We start from the raw sequence: 27,555 nt of genomic DNA, 5'->3' as shown, positions 1-27,555 counted from the left end.
AATTCAGCGCTGTTTATTGTTGTTTTTACATTTATTCAGTACTGTAAATAATGCCTGATACTTTACAGCTGTGTATGAGGACACAGTCTGTGCTTCGAGGACTTTTTCGTACAGGTAATTTGAAGGCTCCCCTCCTAGACCTGGCACTTTCCCATTGAGCACATGAGCCCATTTTGTTTATTCTATATTTTTAGGACTTTTCGTTCACGTGGTGTCCGCTCCCAGCACTTTCCTGCAAGTATGATTCAACAGATAAAGTTCATCGCTCACCTCCAAGGGGTGATCTCCTCCCCTTGCCCTCCCCTCCTCCCTCGGGACCCCCCTCCCGAATGTTAGATATTCACTGGCAACGCTCTCTAACCGCTATTGGATTTATGCCCAGCAATGATCCGAAAAACTGGGAGCAGTCTCCCACCTAGCTGCCGACGCCTTTACCCCGGACAGCGGCGTCTAGAATGACCCATTTGTGTCCGGCTGACCCCCGCCGAAGGGCACTGCCGCTGCTTGTCCGGGGGTCCCGCTCTGCCACCCGCCCCTTTGTGCTTTCCCATTTTCCGGGAGGTTTCTGCGGCTGGCATCCGAGTGCTCTCCATTGTGTGAAGAGTGGCGTGCGGGGCTATTTCTTTGTGCCGGCCGCCCTCCCTGCCGTGCCCCGGGCGCGGCCCCCCCGGCCCGGGCAGCGCGGAGCGGCCGCCCCGGGCGGGCAGCGGGCGCTGCGGGAGCCGTCGGGCGCGGGGGAAGCGGCGGCTGCCCGCGGCGGGATGGCCGTGGCCTGTGTTTATGTATTTTGTAGTAATCACATTTCTGACATTACCCGCGGGGTGATTGGCTCAGGCAGCTTTTAAACCACCTATATGCTAACGAGCCCGCCGCGGCTCCGGCGGGGGCCTGCGGGGGGACAGCGAACCCCAACCCGCACCTCTGCCAGGCGGGGAGAGGGGGATGGCATTTCTGAACTAGTCGGCAGCGCGGACAGGAAATGACCCCTCCAGAAACTGCTGCTTTAAAACCGAGCGGCGGTGCCTGAAGCTATCCAGCCTCCCTCTCCGTGTCTGGAGCCTGTGCGCTCCCGCTCCCCCCACCCCCCCGCCCGTCTCCGCCGGAGCGGGCTCCCACAGCAGTCCCCAGCCAGTGCGTGCAGCCTGGATGTGTGTGTGTGTGTGCGCGCCGCTACTTTGTACTGTGAAGAACACACAGCCCATGTGCTCTGTATGGATGTTGATGATACTCTGTGTAGCTTGAATCTCTGCAAGCAGGCAAGATGTCCAGCACACCACATGACCCTTTCTATTCTTCTCCTTTTGGCCCATTTTATAGGAGACACACACCATACATGGTGCAACCAGAGTACCGAATATATGAAATGAACAAGAGGCTGCAGTCGCGGACGGAGGTAAGTCCCCCAGCCTTGTTTTCCTGTGCATGGACCGTGGTAGGTTTCAGCCCGAATTCCAGCTGAAGCGTCCCACTAGACAGTACAGTATATGCAGGCATGAACCCTAATTAATTTAGTAGTTTAATTGGGTAATCCCTCATTATGTTTCCACGCAGAGCAACTCTTTGAGGAGATACCAGCTTAGGCTGAAATCATGAAATTACAGTACAGCACTTCAGGATTGATTATAACGCTGGTCTCAGGAAATTTCTTTGCCTCAGTGTGTTGTTTGTTCAGGATCCGTCCTGCTGGCATTTGCAGCTATAATATTCAGAAGTATTGCTTCGGCTTTTGCACAAAATTAATTCTGGAATGTTGCAGGTTTTGGGGGAGAGACGAACATTTTGGTTTTGTTCTGTAGACTCATTAAAATGAAAAATGGATGATAACTGAAAAGGGGAGCAGAGTTTTAAAAACTTATTCCTAGGCTACTCTTAAAGAACACGTTTGGGACAACTGACAAGAGAAATTTGTGTTTACATGTAGAATGCTGTTGCTTTTAGCAAGAGAGATGGTCAGTTCACTACTTTATCATATAGCTGTCAAAAGTACCCTGTAATGTAAACTACATTTACTGTTGGTTATGCTCTGTAAAATGTGTTAGTGGTTTATACAACCTGGCTTGAAAATCCAGATCAGCCACTGCAAAGAACATACTGAATGGGAGGGGGAAATGCTTTTGTCATTATAAAAAAAAATAAAAAAATAGTGGGAGCTGCGTCTTGTTATTTACATGGTTTGTTTTTTTTATTTTAAAAAAAAAAAAAAAAAAAAAAAATAGTGGGAGCTGTGTCTTGTTATTTACATGGTTAAAGTAAAGCACACTTTTCAAGTCTTATGAAGTGAAAGTGAATCAGGCTGCATTTCTGTCCATGTGTCTGTGTTTGTGCAGCAAACATTCTTGGTGCTGCAATTTTTCATAGTAGTCTATTAGTGGTGCCCTGAAAAGACTTTTTAAAAGTACAAATCTTTTATAGTAAACGGCTTTATGTAGTGGCAAATATCTGCCAGGTTTGTGACACACAGCGTGGTGAAGGATCTCAAGTTGGTCTGTTTGTTGTATTGTGATTCTTTAAGATAACATGAGGTTATCATAAAATAAAACACACATGCCTGAATTGTCAGCTAAGCCATGGAGAATCTGTGACGTTTAATGTATATGATACAGCTAAGGAGATGTGACCTGCTTTCTGATTGGGTACCGCCACGGGGTAACTGCTTTTCTATCACTGTTACCACTGCCAGGCTTGGAACGTTCCTGGGGAGTAACTGGTGATACACTTTGTGCTGGCTAAAAACTCCAAGCAGCTCTTTGCTCCCAAAACCATGGCAAGTGTTTGTCAGTTTTGCCCTAAGTTGTTGGCTGCAAGGGTTGCTGCCATTTAGAGTGAGGGTTTGTTTGCTACTGCTTGTTTGTTAGCGTCTTGCAACTCTGTTCCTTGCATTCCTGTACATACTCATGTAATAATTTATAGACTTTTGCAAGTGAGAAGAGCAAATATGTATCACTGAGTGATTTCTTCAGGGTTTTACATACAACCTGCTCTAAAATATGTCAGTGCTCACTTAGCCTTTTTACATATTATTTTAGTGGTACTTTTAATACTGGACCAGCTCCTGATTGTAGCTCCTTTATGGATGTTACACTAGAAAAGTTTTTGAGGGACTTGTGAAGCAACTTTCCTTTCCTTCATTGCTGAGGTGTGCTGAATTAAACTTCAGCACCTATAATTGCAATATTTTGCTGCACAAATTCAGATGGATTGTTGTGGGCAAAAAGCAATAACCCACTCTTTCTTGCCAAGAGTGCCTTGCTAGGTTTCAGCAGCATTTTACTTTGACAGTCAGTATTTTGTTAATGAAGGCCTTATGCTCCAGCATTTCTTTTATTTGCTCAGAATAAAAATTCTTTTGCTTTGTGATTATTCAGTGTTTACATTCTGGTTCTCTGTTTTTTTCAGTTTATGAGCTCTGTGCTGTAAGCATTGTTGTTCATTGAAATGTGTTTTTTAGCTAACTTCAGTTGATCTCATTCATCTTCCAATAAAAACATCTCCATAATAAACAAACAAAAATATTAAACTAATTTCCTGGGACACTAGGGTGACTAGGTGTGGACAGTCTGTAAAGAATAATTCTGGCTTCTTGGGCGGGTCAGAAAGTGGAAGTTTCAAGTTAATTTTATACACTTCCAAGCATGTTTGGGATTGGTAGGTGAAGGCTCCTGGAGCATGTATAACTAGCTCTAAATTTTTTGAATCCAGAGCCTGGTATGTCATGGAAGGAATGTGCTTGTGCTGTGGGTGATACAGGCTTGCTGCAAGAACGTTTCTCTTCAGGCAGCCTTTGGAATAATGTAGGCACTGGTCTCTGAAGGAGTCTGCTTGTGCTCTGTGAGCCCCAGGGGGTAGGTGAGCACAGGCAAAGCAGCTTAAGGCGAAAGGAATTACAAAGAAACTCTCCAAAAGACTGGGGGTAGCAAGCTGGCAGATTCCACGTGGACCCAACTTGTGCAGAGAGACAGTGGCAAATGAGGATGCATTAAAAAAATGGGAAACTACAGCCTTTATCCCAAATATATCCATTGAAAGCCTTTGGGATTTTTCTGATTTCATAAAACATAAAAATGTTCTTAATAACCCTGAAGAGCCAGATTCTCTACTGTCCCTTGCAGAGGTGGAAGTTCCAAGGCAGAGCAAAACATACATAATTTAATAAAGTTGTACAGAGGATGGATGGAGAGCCTATGGAAGGAGCATCTGTATGTCATGTCCATCTGTTTTCTTCCTCTCCCTTCCCACTGTAGTTCTCCAAAGCTTGCAGGTAGGTAAGAAATTATTGAAAAAAAAAAAAAAAAAAAAAAAAAAAAAAAAAAAAAAAAGAACTGGTAGAAGAAGCATTGGGGAATCCACCACAGGCCATTCCTACTCCTGCTCTCCCAGCAGCAGGGTCAATGATGATTGGGAGAGGTAGAAGTGTTCTCAAAAGGGCTCAGGGCTTGGGGACCCTTCCTGAGAAATCCACTGCTTCTGCTCCAGTTTCTGTCAGCACTGGGTGGAAGGGAATAACGGTCAGTGTGAAGGATGTGCTCGGTGTATTAAGCAGACAAAGTACGGAGTGATAAAGAAAGGTCATTTAGATGCAGCATAGCTATCTTTGTTGTTCTTGTTTTCTTTAGGAAGAAATGGAAGTCATGAAAGTAAAGAATTAGCAGCTTTAGCTTGTGCTAGATGTGCAAACTTCTGCTCTTCAAACTTCTTATAACTTTATGGGCTCCTCAGACAGAACCTACAAATGCCTTTTTAAATTCAGGGTCAGTCTTAGGCGAAGAATTCCAATCACACCCAGGCAGGGGGTGGTTTTATGATGTAAGTACTGGCAAAAGTCCACCACCTAGCTAATTCTTATGTGATCTAAAGTAAATTAGAGAGTCTGAGTTACTAAACAGTCTACAGGAAAACTGTACCTTCCTTAAAAGTTGTTCAAAGAAATCTAATGTGGTAATACTTTTTTCTAAATTAATACATGCTTTCCTAATAATACTTTGGGAGCATCCAATGCCATTTTGTAATGCATCAACAATCCCTATTTAAAGAAGTAAAATGAATATTTAAATGTTTAATAATCTCTGGCAGATATAAAGATAAATCTTGCTTACTTCTCTCATAGTTGATTAACTTCTGGTTAAACAAAATGCAGCTGTTTCCTTGCTCTGTGTGTGGTTTTCAGGATTTAATTCCCATTCACTCATACTTGGTTTATCTTAATTTTTGTATATCTGTGTTAGTTTAACATTTCAAGAAAGGAATCCTGTTGTGGCATAATCAGCACTTTCTGAAGTTCTAGGTAGCAATACACAACATGAGTAAATGTCTCTGGTTTTCATAAAAGTTGATGTTTAAAAAGGCACCTATTTTCCTCTTTGATGTTGTAAATCTTTTTCTGTTCTAATTTTTAATAATTTGAAATTGCTTACACTTAGAAGAAAAAAAAAGGTGATTATATCTTGTATATAATTATTCAGTAGCATTACAGAGTGCTGTGAATAGATCGCCTAAAGTTGCTGACAGTTTAAAGTTTGAGGCGTTGCTTTATTGTCAGTAATCAAAGAAATGTATCAAGCCTTTCACTTGTTTATTTAGTCCCCTGTATTGTTTGAACTTTTGTGTATCACAACACATTAAATTCACCTGTATCTCTCTCTGTCACTACAAGAGATTATGCTTTACATCACCAATGGATGCAACACGCAGCTTTCCCTCTGGCTAAGAGAGCAGTGTTTTTAAGGGTGACTAGAGACCTTGATTAGTAGCATATTTGTTTTAAAGACAATCAGCTTAATCAAATTATATTAAACTCCTATTAAACTGGATAGTGAATTTAACAAAGATTTCATGATGGAAAAATATATAAAGAAAATTAAAAGGAAAATAAAAGAGGATGTTATGATTATTTAAAAGCTGCTAAATGAACTGGAAGCTTACACAGACATTCATATGCAACCAAATATTTAATGCAAATCAAAGCAAAACAAATTTTCTGCAGTTTAATGAAAGTCTCGTATTTTTCTTTCTCACATTGCTATCTGATGAAATAATTTTCTTCTTCCTGATGCATTTTTAATAGATTAGTCATAAAAATCTATGTTGTGACATCACATTTGTTTGCCTAGCAACTTAGTGTGGCAAACAGATCTCTCATATTGTATACATAAGTCTGAGTTTGTCCAATGAGTTTGTTTTGTTGAGGGGAAAACACATAAACTTCTTTTTTTAAAGTAATTTTGAGGAAATATTTCACCTACAAATATACTAATACTTAGCAATTCTAGGAACATGACTAAAGTATTTTGAGAGTACTTATGAACCATGCTTTGCTGAAACTAAAAGGTCAGTGTTAAAAGAAAACCCTTGAATGCCTTTAGGCAGACGCTGACTTCAGAATGGATTCAAGGCTCTTTTTACTGATTTTCTTTTATTTCATACATGTTTTCTATCCGTTAAAAAAAATTCAGTTGCAGCTGCTTTCAATTAAAATTGTTGCAAACTAACAATTCTTATGAGGCCAGGGGAGAAAAAAGACTCCACTTCCTTTACATGTTGATCCTTAGCTTACGATCAGGGATATCTTGCTGCTTCTGCCCCCCCTCCCCCCAAAAAAGTCATATAGTAGAAGGGAAACTGCATGCAAGCTGCATTTGGGGGTAGGGGCTGGTGAGGGTGGAGAAAGAGTCACTGCAAAATGTAAGAATGGGTCTCGCCTGCAGTCACTCTGATGCTTACTTACTAGATCATTTTCTATAAAGAAACCTTTTCAACTCTTCTTTTTTTTTCCTTTACTCGTTAAGCCATAAATCCACTTAGAAAAACCCCTGAACTTCATCTTTCCCTGATGTAAACAAGATTTACTATGCAGATCCAGTCTCAAAAATAGAAGCTGTTGGTTAGTGAGAAAGAACAAAATAGAGATCATAACAAGGAGCCAGTCCTGTGCTATTATTTAAGCTGGAGTTTTGCCTACAGTAAGATTGCAAGATCAGATAAAAAAGAAAATAATTTGGGTTTTGTATATGCATTTTCTTTGTTTTAAAAGGGATAAGATTGCTAAACTCTTTGCAGTATTTTTCAGCTGGACTTCTTACATCAAATGGTATTTTTTTTGCATCTCTTTGCCAGAAGTTGCATATCTACTATAAACACGCATTTCAGCCATGCTGGTTCTTTGTTCAGTTGTTTCCTCCATGAGAAGAGCCTTCTTTCCTGCACTGTGCTGTGTAAACAGGTCAGGATAGATCCCCACTTTTGCCAGGTACTCTTTTCCAGAAGTTGTTGCTGGGCTTCTTGATGCCTTAGAGGGGTGATTGTGGCATGAACAAGGCTGCCCCAAAGAGGCTGATGATCAGCCTCCAAAAAAGACTGTGGTAGGGCAGGACCTATTTGGCCAATTCTCAATGGTCCTATTTATTACACAAAATTAGTAGTGAGAGAAACATCACCAAACCCTAGCTAAAATCTTCTCCCCTGGGCCTGCACCTTTCTTTTTTCTGGTACATTCTTTCTGTGTTTGGTTATTGTCAGAATTTCTGAGAGAAGGTAATTTATGGTCAGAATACTGTTTCTATCACATTGTGGTTGACAGCCGTGCCCTACTAAACTAAAACCTGTAAATTATTGATCTAGGCTGAGTAGTCCACTTGGTACTTTTGAGGTAACAGGGAATCATCTAGACCATCTGTAGAACTTGGACCTCAGCATGGGAAGAGCTGATACCTCTGGAAACAGTTCCAGTACTTGCATGCCTTAAAAGGTTGGTGAAAAACCAACTGCTCTGGAAAAATGAGACCTTTTGAGAACTCAATGTGTTTCTAAACCTATCGCCTCTTCAGGATTTGGGAGTTGTTGGTCCTGAAGAGTCTTTGCAAAGGCCATAAATTTTACAGCAACAGGCTGTCCTCTCCACGAGACTTAGGTTGTCATGGCATTACCTTGATGTTTCTGCAGTATTGTCAAGGAGGCATGCCCGTGTTGAGGCTTCTGGCCATCCTCAGCATACAGACTTGAATCACAGACTCATAGAATGGTTTGGGTTGTAATGGTTTTGGGTTGAGCTAGAGCCAAAATAAAAAGTATCACACTAGAACTTCCCCCTGAGGTCTTTCTCTTGTCAATATTCACATTCAGGTGCTTTTCCAGAGCAGAATGCCAATCTCAGAACGGATGCAGTAAAGCCCACAGCTTTATGTAGGTTTCTAAGTGTGCTTAAATCTGCTGCTGGGTCAGCTGCAAATCAAATAGTTTGCATCCTTTGGCGCACCTAATGAACTGGAAGGTTGCTGTAAATCTGTCATACATGATCTGCAGTACCTGTTGATATCCATCTTCCCTGGTTCTAAGCTTGCCAAGCCTAGTTAGATGAGCAGGAGCATCATTTGTAGGTGTATTAAAAAGGGAGGGAGAAATCTAATCTCAGTATAGTTTTGACATCAGATTACTCACATAAAGCAGATTCAATACCTGTCTAGATCCCATGCATTTTACCCAACTGCTAGCTGCAGACTATAACATCCAAAAAGAATTGCCTGGTTGAATGACCTTATCTGTTGCATTCAAAGTACAAAGAAACATTATGTGTGTAAAAAAGTCATCATATTTGGAACCCCTGATTAAAGCAGACTCAAAAATAGATTGAATCATAGATCCACTTTGCTTATTCTTGAAAAACTAAATACCTGGAAAAAACAATTGACCATATTTGAGTATTAATATGTGTAGTCTTACATTACATGTGCAGTGGACTAATTTGACTTTCCTTCTGGACTTTCAAACATTTGTTTTTTTCCTAACTACATTTTTATTATGTTATTTTCTAAAGTAGTAAATTGAGAAAATTATGACTTTGAGCACATTGTGCATTTGAAGTATTTTATGTACCTTATTGTGATTTTTGTTCCAGTTGTGTAGTTTTGCCTCAGCCATTAGCAGAAATTTTATCAGACAAATAGCTGCCATCTGTCCTAGAGCAGGTTACAAATAGATTTCTGAGATATTAATGACTACATTGTACAAAAAAGAAATATTCTAAATCTTTAAATACAATAGTTACGTGAAGAGAGAAGAATGCTCAGAAAACAAGAAAGTAAATAGAGTGAAACTTTTTCATTTTATTTCTTCTTATGCTGAAGCACCTTTAGCATACATCATTCCTTAGGAAGGCAGTCAGCAGCACCAGCATTTCTAACCATCTTCTGTGGACTAGACATGCTCCAGGGTGAGGGGGGCAAAGCAGGCGTGACACCTGCTTTGCCTCTAGGTTTGCAACCAGGCCAGCCTTTAATAAGTGGAAAAAGGGAAGATTAAATACCTCATACTTAGAATGCTATGTTTTATTCCTGCAGTTTACAAAAGTCTCATGCATGGGTCATTTGACAGTGGAGAAGGCCTACAACTGTGTTTTACTCCCCCATATTCCAGTAGTAACTTGCCTTTTCAGATTAATGCCACTCACCATCTTCCATAATTCCTGTAGCTGCTTTAAGTACCCCAAATGTTACCATGTTACTCTATCTTGCATCACAATGATGTGAAAGGAAAAGAACTACTATATAATAGTTCCTTTAGAGCAAATGAAAATAATTCTAGTTGTTCAGTATGTTGCAAGAGGGACCTCCTTCCTTTTGGCACTCATTAGTCCACCTTTTTTCTCCATACCAAGACATTGAAAACATTCACAGAATCTTCACAAAAGCTCAGTTTCACAGAATTTCACAGAATGTCTGGTGGACTTGAGATGTGCAGTTGCAATCATACCTTTTACTGTAGTGGATGAAGGCAATACAATAGCTCTAATGCTTCTACCTAGACTTAATCACTGGAATATCAGTTAACCCTTAGGGTAATTAGGTAATAATGTTGTTGATGTGATTTGAAGTATCATTTTAAGCAATTAGAAGTTCAGATATAATGTGATGCAATTATGCATTATATAGTGCATCTATCCATTTTACACAGCAAAAATTACCATATGTTTTTTGGGAAGCTTGGCGTTTTGCAGTGACTGGGGTTCTGCTTGTATTTATGAACAGCATGCCTGTAAACTGTGGTAATAACTCTTTGAAGGCCACACCTATGCACACTGCTGATTATGTTAAATAGCATAGGCCCATTTTAATGAATGTGTTGGCATGAATAATGGGACATGAAAAGCCAACACACTGGGTAAATGTTCATTACCTGAGTGCAACAAATGCTACATGAAAAATTTCCGTGACAATTCACTTGAGTTTAGCAGTGAATTTGCTTTGGCTGTGTTCGTGCTCTTTATGCTTTTCTGTGAATGATTGATCAGGGAAGTTTTATTCTTACAAATAATTGCAGAATGCAAATTTCAATTTATTAACCATTACTGAAAGAATTTACTTATTTTATACGGGCTAAGCTGAGAGGCAGTGTTTCCTGTTTTGAGCTTACCTCCCAGATAGAACCATGTTACTTAGAAATTAAATACACCAGAGAAGAATCTCTGATTGCTTTGCAGTGACGACTGACTGGTGTATGAATGTAAAGCAAATTAATAACAATGGCTGGTTGCAATGGGAAAATTACAAGTCAGTAAATATGATGTATGTGCATAATTTTTTCGTGGAACGGAATGCTGCTTAGTGTGCAGTTACATTAGGAAGATGGTAAAAATTTTCTAAGCTTCCTGGCATTTTAAGCTCTAGCTCCATCTGTGCTCTTCCAGTCAAGGATGCAAAACAGTGACACACAATATATGACCAACAACAATATATAGTCTTAGCAGAATATTACATGCTTACAGTACATTGCTTGTTATGAAGGATGAGCAAAGATATGTCGTAAATTTGAATAATTAGTGCATTCAAATAAATTGTTACTAATTCCTAGAAACTCTTGGCAGAATGAAGTGGAATTCATAAAATTTTTTATTTTATATGAATGATTAGCTCAACTCTTTTCAGTACTTCCTAACATGGCAGCGTTAATAACGCAAAGTAAAAAGACCGGTCAAGATGCCAGCGCACCAGATACTTCTCTTCCCTGACAGTGAAGATTATTTAATGCCCGTACAAAAAACATCCGTAGGCAACCGAGTTGCACCTTGACTGATAGTTGCATCCGAAGGGCTGCACTTCTAAATATGCAGTGTAGCACAGCGTTCCTCGTGGGGAGCGGTGTTAGCGCTGGAATGTAACCTGAAGCCACAACCTGCGTGTCTAGACTGACAAGAATCCTACCACTTGAGCCACTGTGACACCTTGTGGCTTGTGAAGCAACACAAGCATCTTTTAGAAAACTAACAGGTAAAAGCCAGAGGTTAATGGGTATTGACAAATGTCCTTTCATACAAATACCAATAGAAATCCCTTTGCTGGGTTACTATACTGTGTTTTCAAGATACAGTTAAATTAGGTTAGTGGGATCATTTCTGTTTGTGTCTTTATAGCATGTATTTTACTGCTAAGTGGCAAAATCTGAGGCATCATTTTGGTAAGTCTGACCTGCTGCTATTATCTCCATGGCTTTGGTGTTTGCTCATCAGTCAGATTACGTAAAGAAACTCTGGTTTTGGATGCAGTACAGAGTAAATATTTTATTTGCTTGAGACCACTAATTTGGTGAACCAAAAGAATCCTTGAAGGGTGAAGAGTACTTTTTGATACTGAGTACATTTTAAATGGTAGCTAAACAGCAGCTTCAACTAAGTTATAGCTAGCATTTGGCAATGAGCATGTAACTCTGTACAGCCACAGATCTGGGGTTAAATAGATAGACATTTCAGCTGTGGATAGTTCATTAACTACAATGAAATTGTAGTTTGCTGAGAAATTACCATTAAACTTAAAATTTGGCCAATAGTGCGTGGAGCTTAGAAAGAACCCTGCATCTATAAATGCTCAGGACCTCACGGTACCGTAGTAGTGTCTTGATTGTCACTTGTTACATCTTCAAATAAGCATGTCTGTGTTTTCTTCCACGATGATCCTGAGCATCTGAGGGGAGTTGCCTGTAAACTCATGCATTATGTCCCATAACAATTTCCTTGGCTCTGATGTTTTCAAAATCTAGCCAGCAGCTGGGCTGAAATAGTAGCCTTCTGTTGCCAAACACCACCTTATTGCTGAATACACCCTTGTGATGCAAAGGGTCTGCATCCCTCTTTTGTCCCTTATCTTCAGGTGTGTCCACAGTGCTGTCACTTAAGCATATTACATAGACAAACATGCCCAAAGTTTCATTTAACTTGATGGGGGGAAAGATAGCACCCAGGACTCAGGGTCTGCAATCTGCCTTGTTTCATGCACATATTGATCCTTTGCTGAGCTTTATGCTAGTAAAATTAGGTGGTTACTGATGCTCATACTACCTTGTCTTCACGATGTGCACCTTTACTGTAAGGTTCTTGGGGCTGGAACCACCTTCTCTCTCCTTGTGCAGTGCTAGAACAGTAAAGTTCTGGTCTGTATCTGCGGCATATTTTTATTATTGTGCTGTGCATTGTAACTAACTAAAGCCTAAAAGTTGGTAGTAGTATTTAAAATACTTTCAAACCCAAATCTGTATATACCATTGTCATTTTGATGTCATAAATAAAAAAATTAATTGATATTACATGTATTTATGCTAAAAAGAATTGTCTGACTAGAAAGTACCATAATAGTCTAAGTTCTTAGAAGATGACTGTTTAATGTTATTAACACATTTTGTTACTTCTCAAACCATCCAGCACACCCATGCATATCTGTTGGTTTTGCCAAGGAACCACGAATATATTTAAGCCAGCATTCTGCTGGTTGATTTGTACATCTGTTATTAAGTCTTTTGCTTTTTAGGTGTGATTGTTCAGTAGCTTCATGTGGATCAAAGAAGCCCATTCTAAGCCCACATTTTCTTAATAGTGGAAAAACCATCTTGTCTTAAATTCTACAGGACAAGCATATTATTTTTGATGGGAACTGGTGCTGTGGAATATGTATCTTATTTCATGATGATTTGGAGGGGGAATATTGTAAAGTCTGGTAATAAATTAAGTTCTTGTAATAAGTAGAGATGAATCAGGGAGGTTGTTCTAGGGAAGAAAGGCAACACTTATTTTTTCTTTTATTGTTTGCACGCTACTGATTTAATTAGCCAGTGAGAACAGACCCACTTTGAATATTAAAAAGACAAAATCGACTTCCCCCTCCCCCGTCCCCACATCTGTTGCCTTTTGGAGACTACTTACAGTACCAAAACTACCCAGAGTCTAATGGATTTTGCTTTTTAACAGACATTACCTGTATTTGCTCACAAATAAATGAGGTAGTTATAAGTATTTTATTTTGGGTCTGACGAGAACGTGCTGTTCAAAATGCCATTTTGAAAGGAACTGGGCTACCTTAAGCAAAACCAATGCATTTTTAGTGTTACGCAAATGAAGTCAGTCTTGATACATTTTTGAATGGTGATCTAATAGAAATATCTTAATGGTTACCATATTATAGAAACTTAAATCATTCCTAGGACTGCTTGAAATTGGAAAGAGTGAAGTCCTGTGTGGGGTTATATATTGGTCAGGAGCAGGAGAGCATAGATTGATAAAACTACTGAAGTGATCTCTGCTCTGTTTCATTATGCTACTGCCTTCTGCAGTATCAATTAGATGGACTGAATTTCAGTAAGGCAGTGAAGCAGTTTGCTGCACCTCTGCTGGGTTAGGCCCACCCTTGCACAGAGCTCCAGCCTTCTTTCTAATCCCAGCCTAGAGTGTGAATATTAATGCCTTACCCAGATTGCAGTGCTGCAGGGCCAGGGGATCCTTGTTGCTGGGTCCTGCTCTGTGACCGTGCTATTCTGGCACCTTTCATCACCAGAATTGTGAATTCCCTTAGCTTTGTTTAATGCCACATTTAAAGGCAGCATTTAAAGGCATCAAAATAGAGTGAAATTTTGAATTGCATTTTTTCTTGCCATTTTTATAGGCATACACTAGCTACTTTATTAAAATATTTTTCCTGTTGAGAGGAAAGAACCCTCCAAATTTTGCTGAAGGTGGCTTTTTAGAAACACAATTACCTATGTAATTTTCAAGATTATTATTAGGAAATATATGAAACTATTAGAACCATGGGAACTTGGGTAAACCCACCTGGTGTGCAAATTTTGTTACCAGAATAACTGCACTAAGGCTGAGAACACTGTGTGTGATTATAAGAGTCAGCTGAGAAACATAAATTGAGAGCTCAGCCCAGCAGTCTTTCCCTTCCTTGGAGATTGATGGCACACAGATGCACAATTGCAAATAACATAATTTGTAGGCCAGTGGTGCTGTTGTGATAAAAAAAACCAACGTTTTTAAAACAAAATCTGTTTATCAGAAGCTTCCTAGGTTTGCTTCAGTTTGGTCTTGTAACTGCAGCTCCTCATCCCATGCAAAGATTTCTTCTTGAAGTCAAAGAAATGAGCATTTGGTCTTGTATATGAAGGTGTTAGAACAAGATGCAGAAAGTGGAACAGCAAAAACTTGGTTTTGTGGAACGTATGTATTCTAATAGATTTACCAAAAGGACTGGAAATATTCAGCTTTTCAGTGTTGTCCATAGTTGGTTCTGCAATAAAACTACATGTTCAGGGACTTGTATTATGTTTGCACTTAAAATTTCACAAAATGCAAAAGGTATAATAGCAACCATGGTTAAGGACAAGCAGCAGTCATTATTAAGGAGTATTGTAAAACAATGGAGGAGTGTAGCAAAACAAATAACAGAAACTGAGTGAAGTTTTTCTCAATCAGAAATTTAGCTGGAGAGAAATGTATGGCTCATAAATTAGCAGAATAGTAGGTAGATGTGGCAGGCTGAATGAAGTGCATAATTTAGCTGAGCTTATCAACACTCTTTGAAAGTGGACTACAAAGCCCACATTGTTAGCTGTATTAATAAAAACAAATTTTGCCAGATTTGTTATGGGGTTATTCTAATGCTGATCAAAACCAAATCCTGTATGTTCATAGTTAATATTTTCCAGTGTTTCTCTCCAGCAACTGCTAGCTTCTGCTGCTTTACCAGGAAGGGGAAGGATGATAAAATGAAATTCACAGCCTTTTAGTGTCTGCTCAGCCTGCAGCCGGCAGCATTTGGGGTTTGTGGCTGCTGACCTGGCAGACTTACAGCATTTTCATGACGTCAGGTGCACACATCATGGGTCTGTACAAGCTAAATACAAGCTTCAGCCTCCCCTCTGTGCCCTCCACTCCCGTTTGTTTTCATTTGGGAGACTAAGGACTTCTCCCAGTAAAAGTAAGAGAGAGAGAACTGAGCTGCTCACCACATTTGCAAACTTGTGTGTGGAAGCGTGACCTGAGATACTGGGCTCAGCAGCTTGTTTTTGTGGGCATGCTTTCTGTCTACTGCTTTATTTGCTTGGTATGGTAAATGGCAACTTGCTGATTTAATAAGTGAAAAATGGATGCAGCTAGCAAATCTGAGCTCTTCTCAAATAAATAGCAAGTTCTTCATTAGCTTCAATATCACCAGCACCATATAAAATATGGATTCCTTAGTTTGCTATTTGTATGAACCTTTGAGGGTTTTTTTGCTAAGAAAATGAGATTGAAATAATTCTATATCTACAAGGTTTTATATATCTTGACAAAATGTTACTGTCTGTTTCACACTCGGTTGTATTTAAAACCTGTGGGTGCATTTCGGGCCATAAAATAAGTTTACAAAATAACAGCCGCTTGCATTCACAGTTGTACTTAATGATTTATTTATTTCTAGGAATTGCATTTGAAATTCCCAGACATCTAAAGCTTTTTCAGCATCAAACTGACCACTGATCTTAAAAAATCATCTACATCAGCACCAACTCAATCACTGACAAGAGCTGGAGGAAATGAAACATCTGGGATCTATTAAGATTTTTATTTATGCTTTTAAATATTGAAGTGTGCATGGCTGCTTGGCTTTTACACTTTGAGCATGAATCCATTAAAGAAAGCTCTCACAACACAAACAGTTGCAAGGAGAAATGATTTGGGCTGGAAAGCTGGGACCCCAGCATGTAATTGCAGAGGAATCACAAGGAAGGCGATGACTGTGGTGAATGTAGGTTTGTCTGTTTATTGTGGTGACAGAATGACTTTACCAAGTTCTTCCCGAAGATAAGACTCTTCAATTTTCCTAGGGCTTCTTGCAGAAAATGCTTCACCCTTGCATTTATCTCCCTTCTGTATGCTATGCATTTGAGGTGCAACGTTGCTGCATCTTCAGTGGTGGGTGATGGCGTGAAGTTTTATTGCTGTCAAACACACCCCTGCCTGCACCCTCACCAAAGGACAGTGTGTTTGGTTATTAGCTTGCCTTTGCTCTGGGAAGGAGGCTGTTAGGCCAGGGGCTCAGGTGTTTCCACAAGCTCTGCTAAATCTGCTCCGCTCTCCTGCGTTCCTCTGGGGTCCTGGGGTGCCGGATAGGGGGTTGCAGCCTCTGAGACGCTGTCGTCATAATATCTAGCAGATTGTAAATGTATGGTTAAAGACTGACCTATGTACAACAGGCAGTGCAGCTACTGGGCTTTCTCAGAGGTCGGGTAAGGAAAGGCCTGAGTGGGAATGCAGTCAGGTTTTCCACAGGACAGCCCTGCACCCTAAAGGCAGCATCTCTGCCTGAACGAGGCAACTGCTGTGTTGGGGCGGAAACAGCTGGGCCTGCAGACCCAGGTGTATTGCTAAACCCACCTTTCTGCCTTGCTTCTTCTTCAGCCAGTGCATCTGACTGCTAAGCTGCAGAATGGCCTGTACTGCTCTCGTTAATGAGGTGCTGGCAGAGGGCCGGCTGCAGTTTGGCTGCGGGTACAGCAGCTGGAACCTTCCAGCAGAGCTGCAGTGGGGCTCCAGTCAGGCACCAGTAAGTAACTGTACCCTGTTCTCATCAGGACCAGTCACTGGAGGCAGGAGATCTTGGAATCTGGGTTAACAAACCTGGAACATCACAGGCATTTTGGAGGAAGATTGTAAGTCCTATTTATAGTGGCTGATGGAAAGAGAAGTGCAGTACCAGGTAGTGATCCCTCAGCTGAGGCCAAGCCTCCTCCATCCTGCAGACACACTCCTGTAAAATATATTTGGGATTTTGTCTGTGGCTTGCTGATTTCACTGAAGACTCTGAAAATAGCATTTGGAAAGAATTAACTGGAAACCATGTCAGTTTGGGGAAGAGGAAGGAAAAATTATTCTTTCAGAGAACAGGTGCATTCAAGATATGCTTCCCTTAGTGAGTTTTACCAGAATTTTCCATTCTTTACTTTCGGATTCATGGAAATAGGAGAATGATGCAGTAAATAGTGTTAGCTTTAGGAAGAGATAGGATTTCAGAAGTGGTTTTCCAACAAATATATTAGTCTGAGTGACCATGAGCAGGCAAATGTTTAAATACCATTTTTATAGACATTACTAACCTAAAGGAAACAATAAAAGCAAAAGGGTTTCCTGGTGTAGCATACAGTGTCTTTAAAAGGACATTTTGAAATTTCTTGTGACCTGACATGAAATTTCAAGATTGGATAATAACCTGTAGTAAAGGTGTATTGTCTTGACGAGCTACATTTAAAACTTGCTTAGGATGTATCTCAAAAACTATACTGAAACAGTAACTCATGGAAAGCTAATCTATTATTTATCAACAAATGTTAACTAGGTTGCACAGATTTGAATACCCTTCAGGATTTCCTTTTGGGTCTTTTCAAAAGTACACATAAAAATGTTAAGATACATCAGCAGAAAAACTTAAAAGAAAAATGGAATTTGTTGAAGTTCACCCAGAACCTAGATTGCTGATACAGGGAACTGCAATGAATACAGATGATTCCACTGATGATTATCATTCAGAGTACCAGTGCTGTGGGTTTTTCCCTATAAGTGACATTGTAAGAGAGATTTATTGTTTTACAAGTTTAAATTGGCATTTCTCATTCATTTAGAGAGATGCGCAACGTTGTAATACCTAGCAGCTTAAACTTAGGCTATGAATGAAAAAGCACATTTACAAAATCTTGGAGCTAGATCATAGTGTGGCAGCTCTGTGAAAGATTGCCTGCTCAATGATTAGTTGCAGCACTCCTACTAAATGTGTTTCAATTCAGTTTTTGTCACTGAGAAATCAAGAAATAGGTGGCTTATTAAAGGTGACCACATCCTTTTATGCAAATTTAATGCACTTGGCAGGTTTATCATGATAAATAGTCAGGATGAGATGGTTCATGATGTATCTCTAATCTCTTTCTGTGAAGACGTTCATGTCGTGCAGGAAGTAGCCCCTTGAGAGTTCAAATCTTTAGAAGTATGTGACAGATGGTGATGTCTGCAGAGTCTCATAGACTTGCTTTGAAGTAACTCCAAATAGTGCCTTCAATTAATGTTCAGTTTTTTCAAGTTCTCTTGCTTAATCTCTCCTTTGGTGCCCTCCTCTCTCCTCCATCAGGTCGTGTCCCCAAGTTATTCCACATACTGAGAGGAACATACACCACATCTTGCAGAGTACAACTCTCTCCCCAATCCTGTCATATTTTTGCCTGTAAAGTTGTTCTTCCATTAGACATCTTGCATATTTTAAGGGAAGTGATTCACAACAGAAAAACAATAAAACAGAACAAATGTCTTACAAAATCCCATCTATCATTCATGCATTGTGTTTAGCTTTTTAGTAACTCTTTTGAGTAAGGAGCTAGCATCAGTGCCAGTGTCTTATGCTATGTTGTGTTAATTATAATCAATTACCAATATTAATTAGGCCAACTTCTCTTTAGATTAGTAACAAGAAATGGTTAAATTTTAATGCTGCTGCAGGGGATCTGAAGGAACTCACATAATCAAAAAAAAAAAAAAAACCACTGCAAAGCTTTTTTATGTAAATCTTATTCTACTGGAATACAGCTAATGAAATAGATATAAAAACATCAAAAATACATAAAAAATACATCTGAATAATGGTATATTTTCAGAGCTTAATATTTTCACTTTTCATTACTTGGCCTTGGTTGATCTGAGTTTGGATGGGCTTCTCTTCTAAAATCAATTACCAAATTTCACATAAAGTTTTATACCTGTCATAGTCCCTTTCTAAGTCCCATTTTAGAATCATTCTACTTAAATATTGTTGTTACTATTACCCCTACACGTAACCTTGTGTGTAATGATTGGTAATGTTTAGTTTGGTATACATAAATTTTTAGCGTATAGATGTTTTTTGGCATTACTTCTTTCTCAAATGGAATTCCCACAACTTTACAACTTGATCTCTTTTAAACAGGAAAGATAAGGCTCAGAAAAGTTTAAATAGGAAAGGCCAAGGGAAGACTGAGAGAAGAAAGAGAGAGTTGAGGTTGTTCAGCCTGAGAAGAGAAGGTTCTGAGGTGATCTTCTTGCAGCCTTTCAGTGCCCAAGTGGGCCGGCAGGAGAGCTGGAGAGGGACTTTTTACAAGGGTATGCCGTGATAAGACAAGGGGGAATGGCTTTAAACTGAAAGAGGGCAGATTTAGATTAGGTGTGAGGGAGAAATTCTTCCCTGTGAGGGTGGAGATGTGCTGGAACAGAGAGGATGCCCCATCCCTGGATGTGTCCAAGGCCATGTTGGATGGGGCTGTTAGCAGCCTGGTCTAGTGAAAGTTGTTCCTGCCCATGGCAGGGGATTGGAATGTTCCAACCTAACCTTTTTTATGATTCTATGAAATATCTATATTTGTTTTGTTTTTTTCAATCATGTTTGCTAATTTCTACTAAAATTGTAAAAAAAAAAAAGTGTGCTACTATTTCATGTAATAGTTTCATATATTCCTCGGTCTGCTCCATGCTAAGTACAAAAAAAAACCAAACCCTAAGACCTAAATATTTTTGTTTTCATCCCACTTTTGCTGTCTAAACTGTCCTCAAAGATTGAGTATTACTTACTTTTTACCTTACTTTTTGTGTTTTAGCTCAACATGTAGGACCATGGCTAGCATGCTGTGAAATCTAGGTGTTTTTAAAAGGAAAAGGAACAATAAGCTGTGTATTTTTGAGACACGTTTCAAAGAAAATTTGGGGAAATCCTTAACTTCCATGATTAGTCTGGTTTAAAAATTCTTGGTTTTGAGGTTGTAAATTTAGCCATCAATCTATGCCATTAACTAACCCCACTTTGGACTCTTGACATTTTTTAATGAAGTGTCAGTAATTAAATGTTCAAGGCACACTAGTACATCTTCATCAACATATGTTTTAGATTCTTGTTATGTTTTGAAAACATTGTACTTTCATATCCCAATGTAATTGTATTATAGTAGTAGTAGTAGTAGTAGTAGTAGTAGTGGTGGTAATAATAATAAAAGCCCTGAAAAATGCTACCACAGACCTGATCAGCTGTGTGTAGCCTAGGAAGAGGTACTGATGAATTGTATGACCTCCTTGTTAAAATTCTGCTTGTGAGCTAAGAAAAAGACTGCAGTGACTTTTCTGTCTCTGTGACATTCCCTTTGGTTCTGGTTATTGCTACAGCATGTTATCCCAGAGTGATTTATGGAATCACTTCAACTGATTTTCGATTTATAAGAATTTATTTGCAGAGCAAAGATGTTATTTTGCTTCTGAACTGAAAAAGAAAGTCCAAAATTATAGCTGCAATCTTTAATTTAAAGATATGTATATTCCTCTTATCCAATTGGTACTTTATAGTCCACATCTACAAGACTTCTTACATATTTCTTACATAAATAATTCCTGCCATTCTAATGCAGACTCAATAAACACTTTAATAATCATGAGTCTTGAACTATATTTTAATAAGTTATGTGACTGAATGCAAACTTAGATTACCCCTTACTCAGAGGGCCTGCTTGAAAGGTCATTGTTACATTTCTTCTCCTGCACTGAACTGGCAAACCATTTGTACATGTGAATGAAATAATAATAGATAATTACCTGCTTACTGCTGCTGTCAGTAGTTTGGCTCATGGAGACTGAAGCAGTACCTGTAACATGCTGTGCTCTGCCACAGACCATATTAAAGCTGAATGGATCTTGGAGCCACTGGAGCCAATATGGCCATGGCCAGAAGATGCATTTGTTCACTGCTCACCTGTTTCATGATTCAGCTGTTAAAAATATGTCTGGCTTGTGTGTGTCCCTCTTGGTTGCTGCCGTTTTTGTGTGAGCCATGCTGGTTGTCTTTCCTTTGTTAAGAAGGACTGTTTCTTTCCCAGCTTGCTTTCAGATCCAGACCTAGACCTCCTCAGTGCCATGTTCTGGTCTAACTCTCTTCTCTGGCCTTGGAAAGATTGCTAATAATACTGTGCCATGGTTTTACTAGTGAAGTTCAGTAATGAATATTGAACTTCTCTGCATAATTTTTGAGCCTTTCTGGAGCAGCACCCAACAAACCAACATATTCACAATTCTAAATTATCCAACTTTGATTTTAGTATTTTGTAGATTTTTTTTTGTTTTGTTTTGAATGATGGGCAAATAAGAAACCTCATTCAGTATGATTCTGATAATTGCCATATTTATCATATACCTGCATTGCAAAATGAATATGCAATACAATGGTCTCAGTGAAGAATGTCCTGAATAATATCTCCTGTATCTCCTGATACACGCTGTGAATCATAACCCAAATCTTTTATCTAGGGCATCATTTGACTGCTTATGAGTGGATTGCTATCTGGTGATCTTCAGAGGAGAAAAGCTGCTTAAGTGGAGAGGGAAAAATAGGAAAGAGAGAGGGGAAAAAAAAGATAATTCCATCAAGACTAACTGCTTCACCAATAGGCAATATTTGTGCCCACAGAACTGATACTACTTAGCAATCAATAATATGCACTGATAAAAAAGAAGTGGAAAACACAAAATATTTACTCAGCAGTCTGTTTGCTTTTATAGTAGCAACCAGTCTAGGCTTTTATTTGCAAACTGTGAACAAAGATGGAACATCAAAATAGCTGTGCAGTTTTCTAAATTTTTTTTTTTTTTGTCTCTTTGGAAGCCATTTACACGACTGTCAGTTTAGTAAATGAGCACATTTTTAAACTTTAGGCATCACACATGATAGGTGTATAAACTAGCTAGAGTAATTTCACTTAGAAGAATGCCAGCAAAGCTCTGAAAACTAAAGTAGATGCTAAAGCTAACTGATTGTCCTGGCTGTGTGGGCACAAACATGAAGATATGGTGCCATCTCTTCTGTGTTGCTTGGCCAGACTGCCTGGAAAGAGAGATCAGGAAAAGACAGATTGGCATAAGCCCTCTTGCTCAATTCCTGTGAACACCATGATAAAACAGATTCAAACTCAATAGTACTGGGGGCCGGCTAGCAGAGTAAAGAAAATATTGGCAAAGTAACAGCTTTAGAACAGGGTTTAGAACAGCCTGGAGGCTCTTATTTTTGTGAGTCAGTAAGAGGAAAGATAGTTGATAGATGCTATTTAGATTAGTCAGCTTTGATGCTCTCTTTCTTTTACTAAGGATTGCTTTAAATAAATCTCATTTCTTTTTCTTCATAGAAGAATATTCCTCTGGACTTAACAGACATGTTAAAAAGGGTCACCTAGTGATGATCAATACACTAACTTGTTTTTCATCAGTGAAATGAGTGTGCACAATTTGCCTGTAACCATCATGTTTATGCAAAGGACAAAACTGGTAGATAGCTTGAAATATGTTACTTGACAATTTTCTGTGAGATCTAATAAAGAGAAGACAGAGTCTACAAATAAATATCTGATATCTCATAGTTATAAGGAGCTGTAAAAAGGAGATGATACTGCAGGATCCTCTTCTGCCCCCCCTATGTAAGAAAAGAAAGTGTGCATGAAAGAAAGCAAAACAATGTGAACTTCTAGCATTATCTTCAGCCAAAAAGTGGCAGTTCTGCTAACCAAAATAATATAGGTTTTGTGTTCTCAACAGGAGAATATTGTGAAAGGGAGCAAATGAATAAATTCTCTATAAAAGGTATGGGTTCAGGTCCTGTGAATTTCTCCTAGTTGAGTCTAATGTCACTTGGGAAAATGTAGAGCCCTTGAAAACACACGAGTCAAAACCCTAGAAAATTCTGTTGTTGCTTCTTCATCCAAAGTCCCCATTTGACTTTGTTTAAGATTAATATTTGAAATTTTAGTTAAAATAATACTGTCAGCTTTATATAAAAAAAAAAAAAAAAACAAGACACCAGAATCCCTTGCCAGTAGGGAAGGGAACAGAACATAAACAGAACATTTTTTTAAAAGGTCTGCTATGCCTTGCACGATTTATTGTGTGTTCTTCAAATTTGCATCGTGTTTTCTACCTGGTAGTGAAAATATATAACTCTTTTTTTTTTTTAAATTCCCATTTGTGGTGGATTTTTCGGAGGGATTTTCTGGAACTTGTTGACAGGTTGGCAGGAATACTGATAAGTGTTTCATAAAAGGTAACCATCAAGAAAAACTCCTTGTTGGAAGCCTTTATTTGCCTTAGAGATGCTAGCAAATCCTCCGCTTAAAATTTGTAGGTGTCTGCATATACAAAAATGAAAATTGATGCATTTTGTGGTTTCCTTGTCATGTTTTAAACACTGCCTCCATTGTTCAGTATCTGGATTACAAATAAACCAGTTCATTGTCTTCTGACCTGATATGCAGGCTTAGAGATCTCAACACAGATCCATTGAACTTCTTTAGTTCTGACTATAGCTCCCAAGTTTGTCTGCTAATTGATAAAAATAGTAAACAAAGACTTAAAATGATCATCCTTACCCGCGCACACAACAACAACAACAACAACAACAACAACAAAAAAAAAAAAAAAAAAAAAGGCAGAAAAGGGCTGGATGCTTGGCTTGAACTGCCAGACATTATCTGTTTAAATTCTCAAAGAGAGTGAGTGAAATCTGCATAGGAACCCAGAAAGAGCATCTATAGACTGAACACTTTCTCACATGTCAGTGCTCTCACAGGCTGGCATGTCAGAAAAGGCTTTGCAGTTTTGTTTTTTAGGGTGTCACAAGCTAGCACGAGCATGCAAGCCTTCTTCATTGCATGAAATTTTAAGAAATAAGTTGGATCACTGAGTGAATGGGAGAAGTGAAGCTCTCAGTGCTGCTGGCAGTGAAAGTTTAACATATGAATTACATGCTTCTTACTTCAGCCCATCTAACTATTCTTGTGCACCTGATAAGAGCTCATTGCTGGGCTGGCATATCACTCTCTTACAGTGAAACAATTTTTGAAGAAAATGTCCTAATCTGCCTGCTTAGGATCTTGTATTAATACTCATTGCATTGTATGGGAGTACTTCCCAAGTGTCAGAACAATGATATCTCTCTCTTCCTTCCCCAGCAGGGATGGAAACAGTTAGTTTGTTCTTTCGTCATAAGGGAACTCAAAAGGGGTCAGGGAGGCAGGATGGTTAACAATATGGTTTTGTAACTTAGCTGGCTGGGTGGATTTCATCTCCATTGTTGCTTTCTTCCTGCTTTGTGGTGGTTGCATGCTCACTTGCCAGCTTCCCTTCCTGGTCATTGGCACAACTCAAAAGAGGAAAGGAAGGCTCTAAGTGGCTGGGTGTAGAAGTGAGGCTGGGAAGAGGTGAGATGTTGTATGAAACAGACTGATAAGAGGCTTGATGACACGATCAGATAGAGGAGCTTTAGAAGGATGAAGTCAGACCTGCTGAAAAAAGATTTATTGCAGTAGAAAGAGGTCATGAATTTTTCTCTTGTGAAGCCCCACAGGAATGGACTAGAGTGTAGAGAATGATGTGACAGGCCTAATAGTAAAGGAAGATGAGTTAGTTTTCTCTCACAAACCAGTGGAGAGGAAGTAATACACTGAATTGTCTGGGTAAATATGCAAGGTGGAAGTTGGATAGCTGAGGGCAGGCCTCAGCTTTGCTGTAGTTGGTTGCTGTTTAGTACCTTCTTCTCCCAAAGGCAATGACTTTACAGGATCCTTCTAGTAGACTACTCATGTTCCAGAAAGAGACTGAAAATATTTTTGAGGGAAATAAAAATTTAGAAATCCATTACTGACAATAAATATTTATTTATTTCTTTCTCTCAAAAACATTTTAGCAGTGTCCATGTAACCTTTGCATGTGAGAAATTTCATCCTTTAATATTCTGAGATAGTTTGGATGGAAGAAGGGAAGTAGAAGAGGAAAGACAGGGTGGTGCTGAGAAGCTCAGAGCCAGGGGACTGTGGAGTATAGGACCATTCTGCCTCATTAAGGCAGGAGACAACACGGGCTCAAACATGTCAGACCTGCTGGCTGCATGGTCAGATCAAAGAAATGCTGCATCCTCACACACTAGGTTGTGCTTTCCAGAGAGTGTGAAATGCAGAGGGTTTGCATTTGTTCTTTAAGAAGATAAAATGTCTGTGCACTGTGTGTCCACTCCAGCCCTCCATACAAACAGCAGGAGTGACACGACGAAGTGCAACAATGCAGCATTACGCATGATATTTCCACTGTGCTCGGTAATTCTGACAGGATTCTGAATGCAGGGAGTATTTGCAGTATGAATTGCTGCCAGAACTACAGGCACATTGTTGCTAGAACAGCAAACAGCAGAGAGCTAAAAATACCAGGGGTCAGAATTTACTATTGGAATAAATCTGAGAACTGCGTTAGTTTTGAGGGACTTCCTCATGCATGACCAATTTGCCACATATGTTGCTTGATATCCAGCCATACAAACTCTTTGCTTTCTCAGTTTTTGTAGTACAAGATTTGTCCATATCTGCTTTATGTCTTTTTGGAAGCAAAGTGCCTGGCATTTGCCAATTCTCTTTCCCTCTCTATTTATTTTTCTTTTTATTTCTTTTTCTTCCTCTATTTTTTAACCCTTCCTTGGTTTTGCTTACCTTTGGTTCAGAAAAGCTGATGTCTTTAGAAGATGTAAATGCACAGGATATTCCAGTGCTAGCTGGTGATTGATAGGTCCTGTACTGAACCTTGTTGTCTTTCTTCATCCCCTTCCCTTACTGTGTTTCATTTCCTTTTCCCCTCAACAGCATAGTGGTTTCCAAATGGAATGTCTTTGGCTCTGCTGTGGCTTTAAAAATACTTCAAATTTAGATATTTTGGGAGTTCTTTAAAGGGAGAAAGAATGGTTGAGGGCTTTTGTCTTCCTCTTTATTTTCTGATGGAGTTTGAATTTCCTTGAATTCCCCTGGGAATTTCCCATGGGAAAGAGAACAGCTTTCACAAGGAACAGCTTTGCCAGGTTGTCTTGAAGTTAGACCCTGGGAAATTGGACAACTATTCACCTGTACTATGAATGCAACAGTCAGAATATCTCCTATAATCTTCATCTTGGGATTCAGACTGCGAAAAATGTTCATTCAATTAAGAAAAAAAAAAAAAAAACAACCAAAAAACAGATGTCCACCTCTTACTAGGCTTCCTCTGTCAGAGAGTTAAAAGCCTTCCTTTTTTTCGGTGGTGTCATCTCTTGCCTTTGCTGAGGTTTTTGCAACCAAGACTTGTCTCTATTCTCCCATTTTCCTTTTGAATTTGGGTTTGGTTCACATATTTGTTCTTTTATAAAGTGGAACATAGTATCAGAGGCAATTCTTTGCACATCGCTGCCTGTGCTAGTGTCCCCTCCATGACCAGAACAGCCTGACTGGCTGGCAAAGCCCCTCATCTGATAATTGTATGTATTTGTTTAATGTTATTGTGACTCTCTAAACAGTTTCCATACACTCAAACTTTGGTTACATCCTCTACATTGTGGGTATATTATCCTGTCTCTATTTTCTCTTGAACTCTGCACAGTTCAAACTTGAAAACTCCCTGGTGCCGATGAGACTTCACTTGGAATGGAAAGTTCTAAGCCAGCCCATCTTCCAACTCCATATTTTTAAGTGATAGCATGAAAGAAATGGAAAGCTGATTTATATGGCCCAAGAACAATTTATCTTTTTATAGACATCTCTGTGTGCTGTGATAGCAGAGAATTCTTATGGGAGTGTGAAGTAACCTGTGCAGTGTTGGGGCAAAACTGCTGATGGTGGAAAAAAGACGTGTTTCCTGACCACTTCTATTTTCATGGGGTTGAAAACAATGTTGGCTATTACTTGTTGACTGAGATGCTGCCTTGATCCTTTTGGCCTCAGAGACCAAGAATAAAAGTACCAAAGGCTTAACATGAGTCAGTTACAAGCAGTTATTTGCTACACTGAATAACACAATCTAGACATTTTCGCCCTATCTACATGTTAGCTTTGGCTTAATAGTTCTGGTGGATGATCCAGAAAATACCTCTCCTGCCTTAGTAATTTCAGCAAACATTTATTTATGTTCATATAAACTACATGCAGACTGAAATTCATTCAAATAAGAAATATAATTCCCTCACATGCCACATGTTTTCTACAGGCCATTAGTATTTATTTGTATGTGTGTTTAAAATAACACTAGATAGAAATGCTAGTCCAGGCTTTTTTTCTTGTGCGTGATTCACCTTAACCCTTCTCCCCGTGGTGGACTATTCCTGCACTCCATTCCTACAGGAGGTTTTCCTCTCCTGAGATTGGTTGCAATCTCATAAGTTTTAGGGTAAACCCATAAATATCACGATAAACAAGTCTGATCACTAATCAGCACTC

The 27,555-nt window shown here is 39.2% G+C and overlaps 1 protein-coding gene across 10 annotated transcripts in view; it reads left to right on the top strand.

Annotated features, from left to right (window-relative positions):
* The first annotated feature begins 668 nt into the window (after window positions 1–668).
* LDB2 (LIM domain binding 2) overlaps window positions 669–27,555 on the top strand; it is a 212,288-nt gene continuing 185,401 nt past the window's right edge. For 2 of the 10 annotated variants that reach the window (XM_041480697.1, XM_041480535.1), the window contains exon 1: window positions 670–1,393. In XM_041480697.1, coding sequence (XP_041336631.1) covers window positions 1,262–1,393 — 132 coding nt within the window. In that variant the 5' untranslated portion in view covers window positions 670–1,261. Of the gene's footprint in view, window positions 1,394–27,555 lie in introns of all 10 variants that reach the window. The other 8 variants (XM_041480855.1, XM_041480782.1, XM_041480211.1 and 5 more) reach the window with 6 other exon arrangements.

The sequence above is a fragment of the Pyrgilauda ruficollis genome, unplaced genomic scaffold (assembly GCF_017590135.1).
Source record: "Pyrgilauda ruficollis isolate IOZ18807 unplaced genomic scaffold, ASM1759013v1 scaffold1, whole genome shotgun sequence".
NCBI classification, from domain to species: Eukaryota; Metazoa; Chordata; class Aves; order Passeriformes; family Passeridae; genus Pyrgilauda; species Pyrgilauda ruficollis.
The sequence above is the reverse complement of the archived record's forward strand: the minus strand, read 5'-3'. Positions and strand labels throughout refer to the sequence as shown.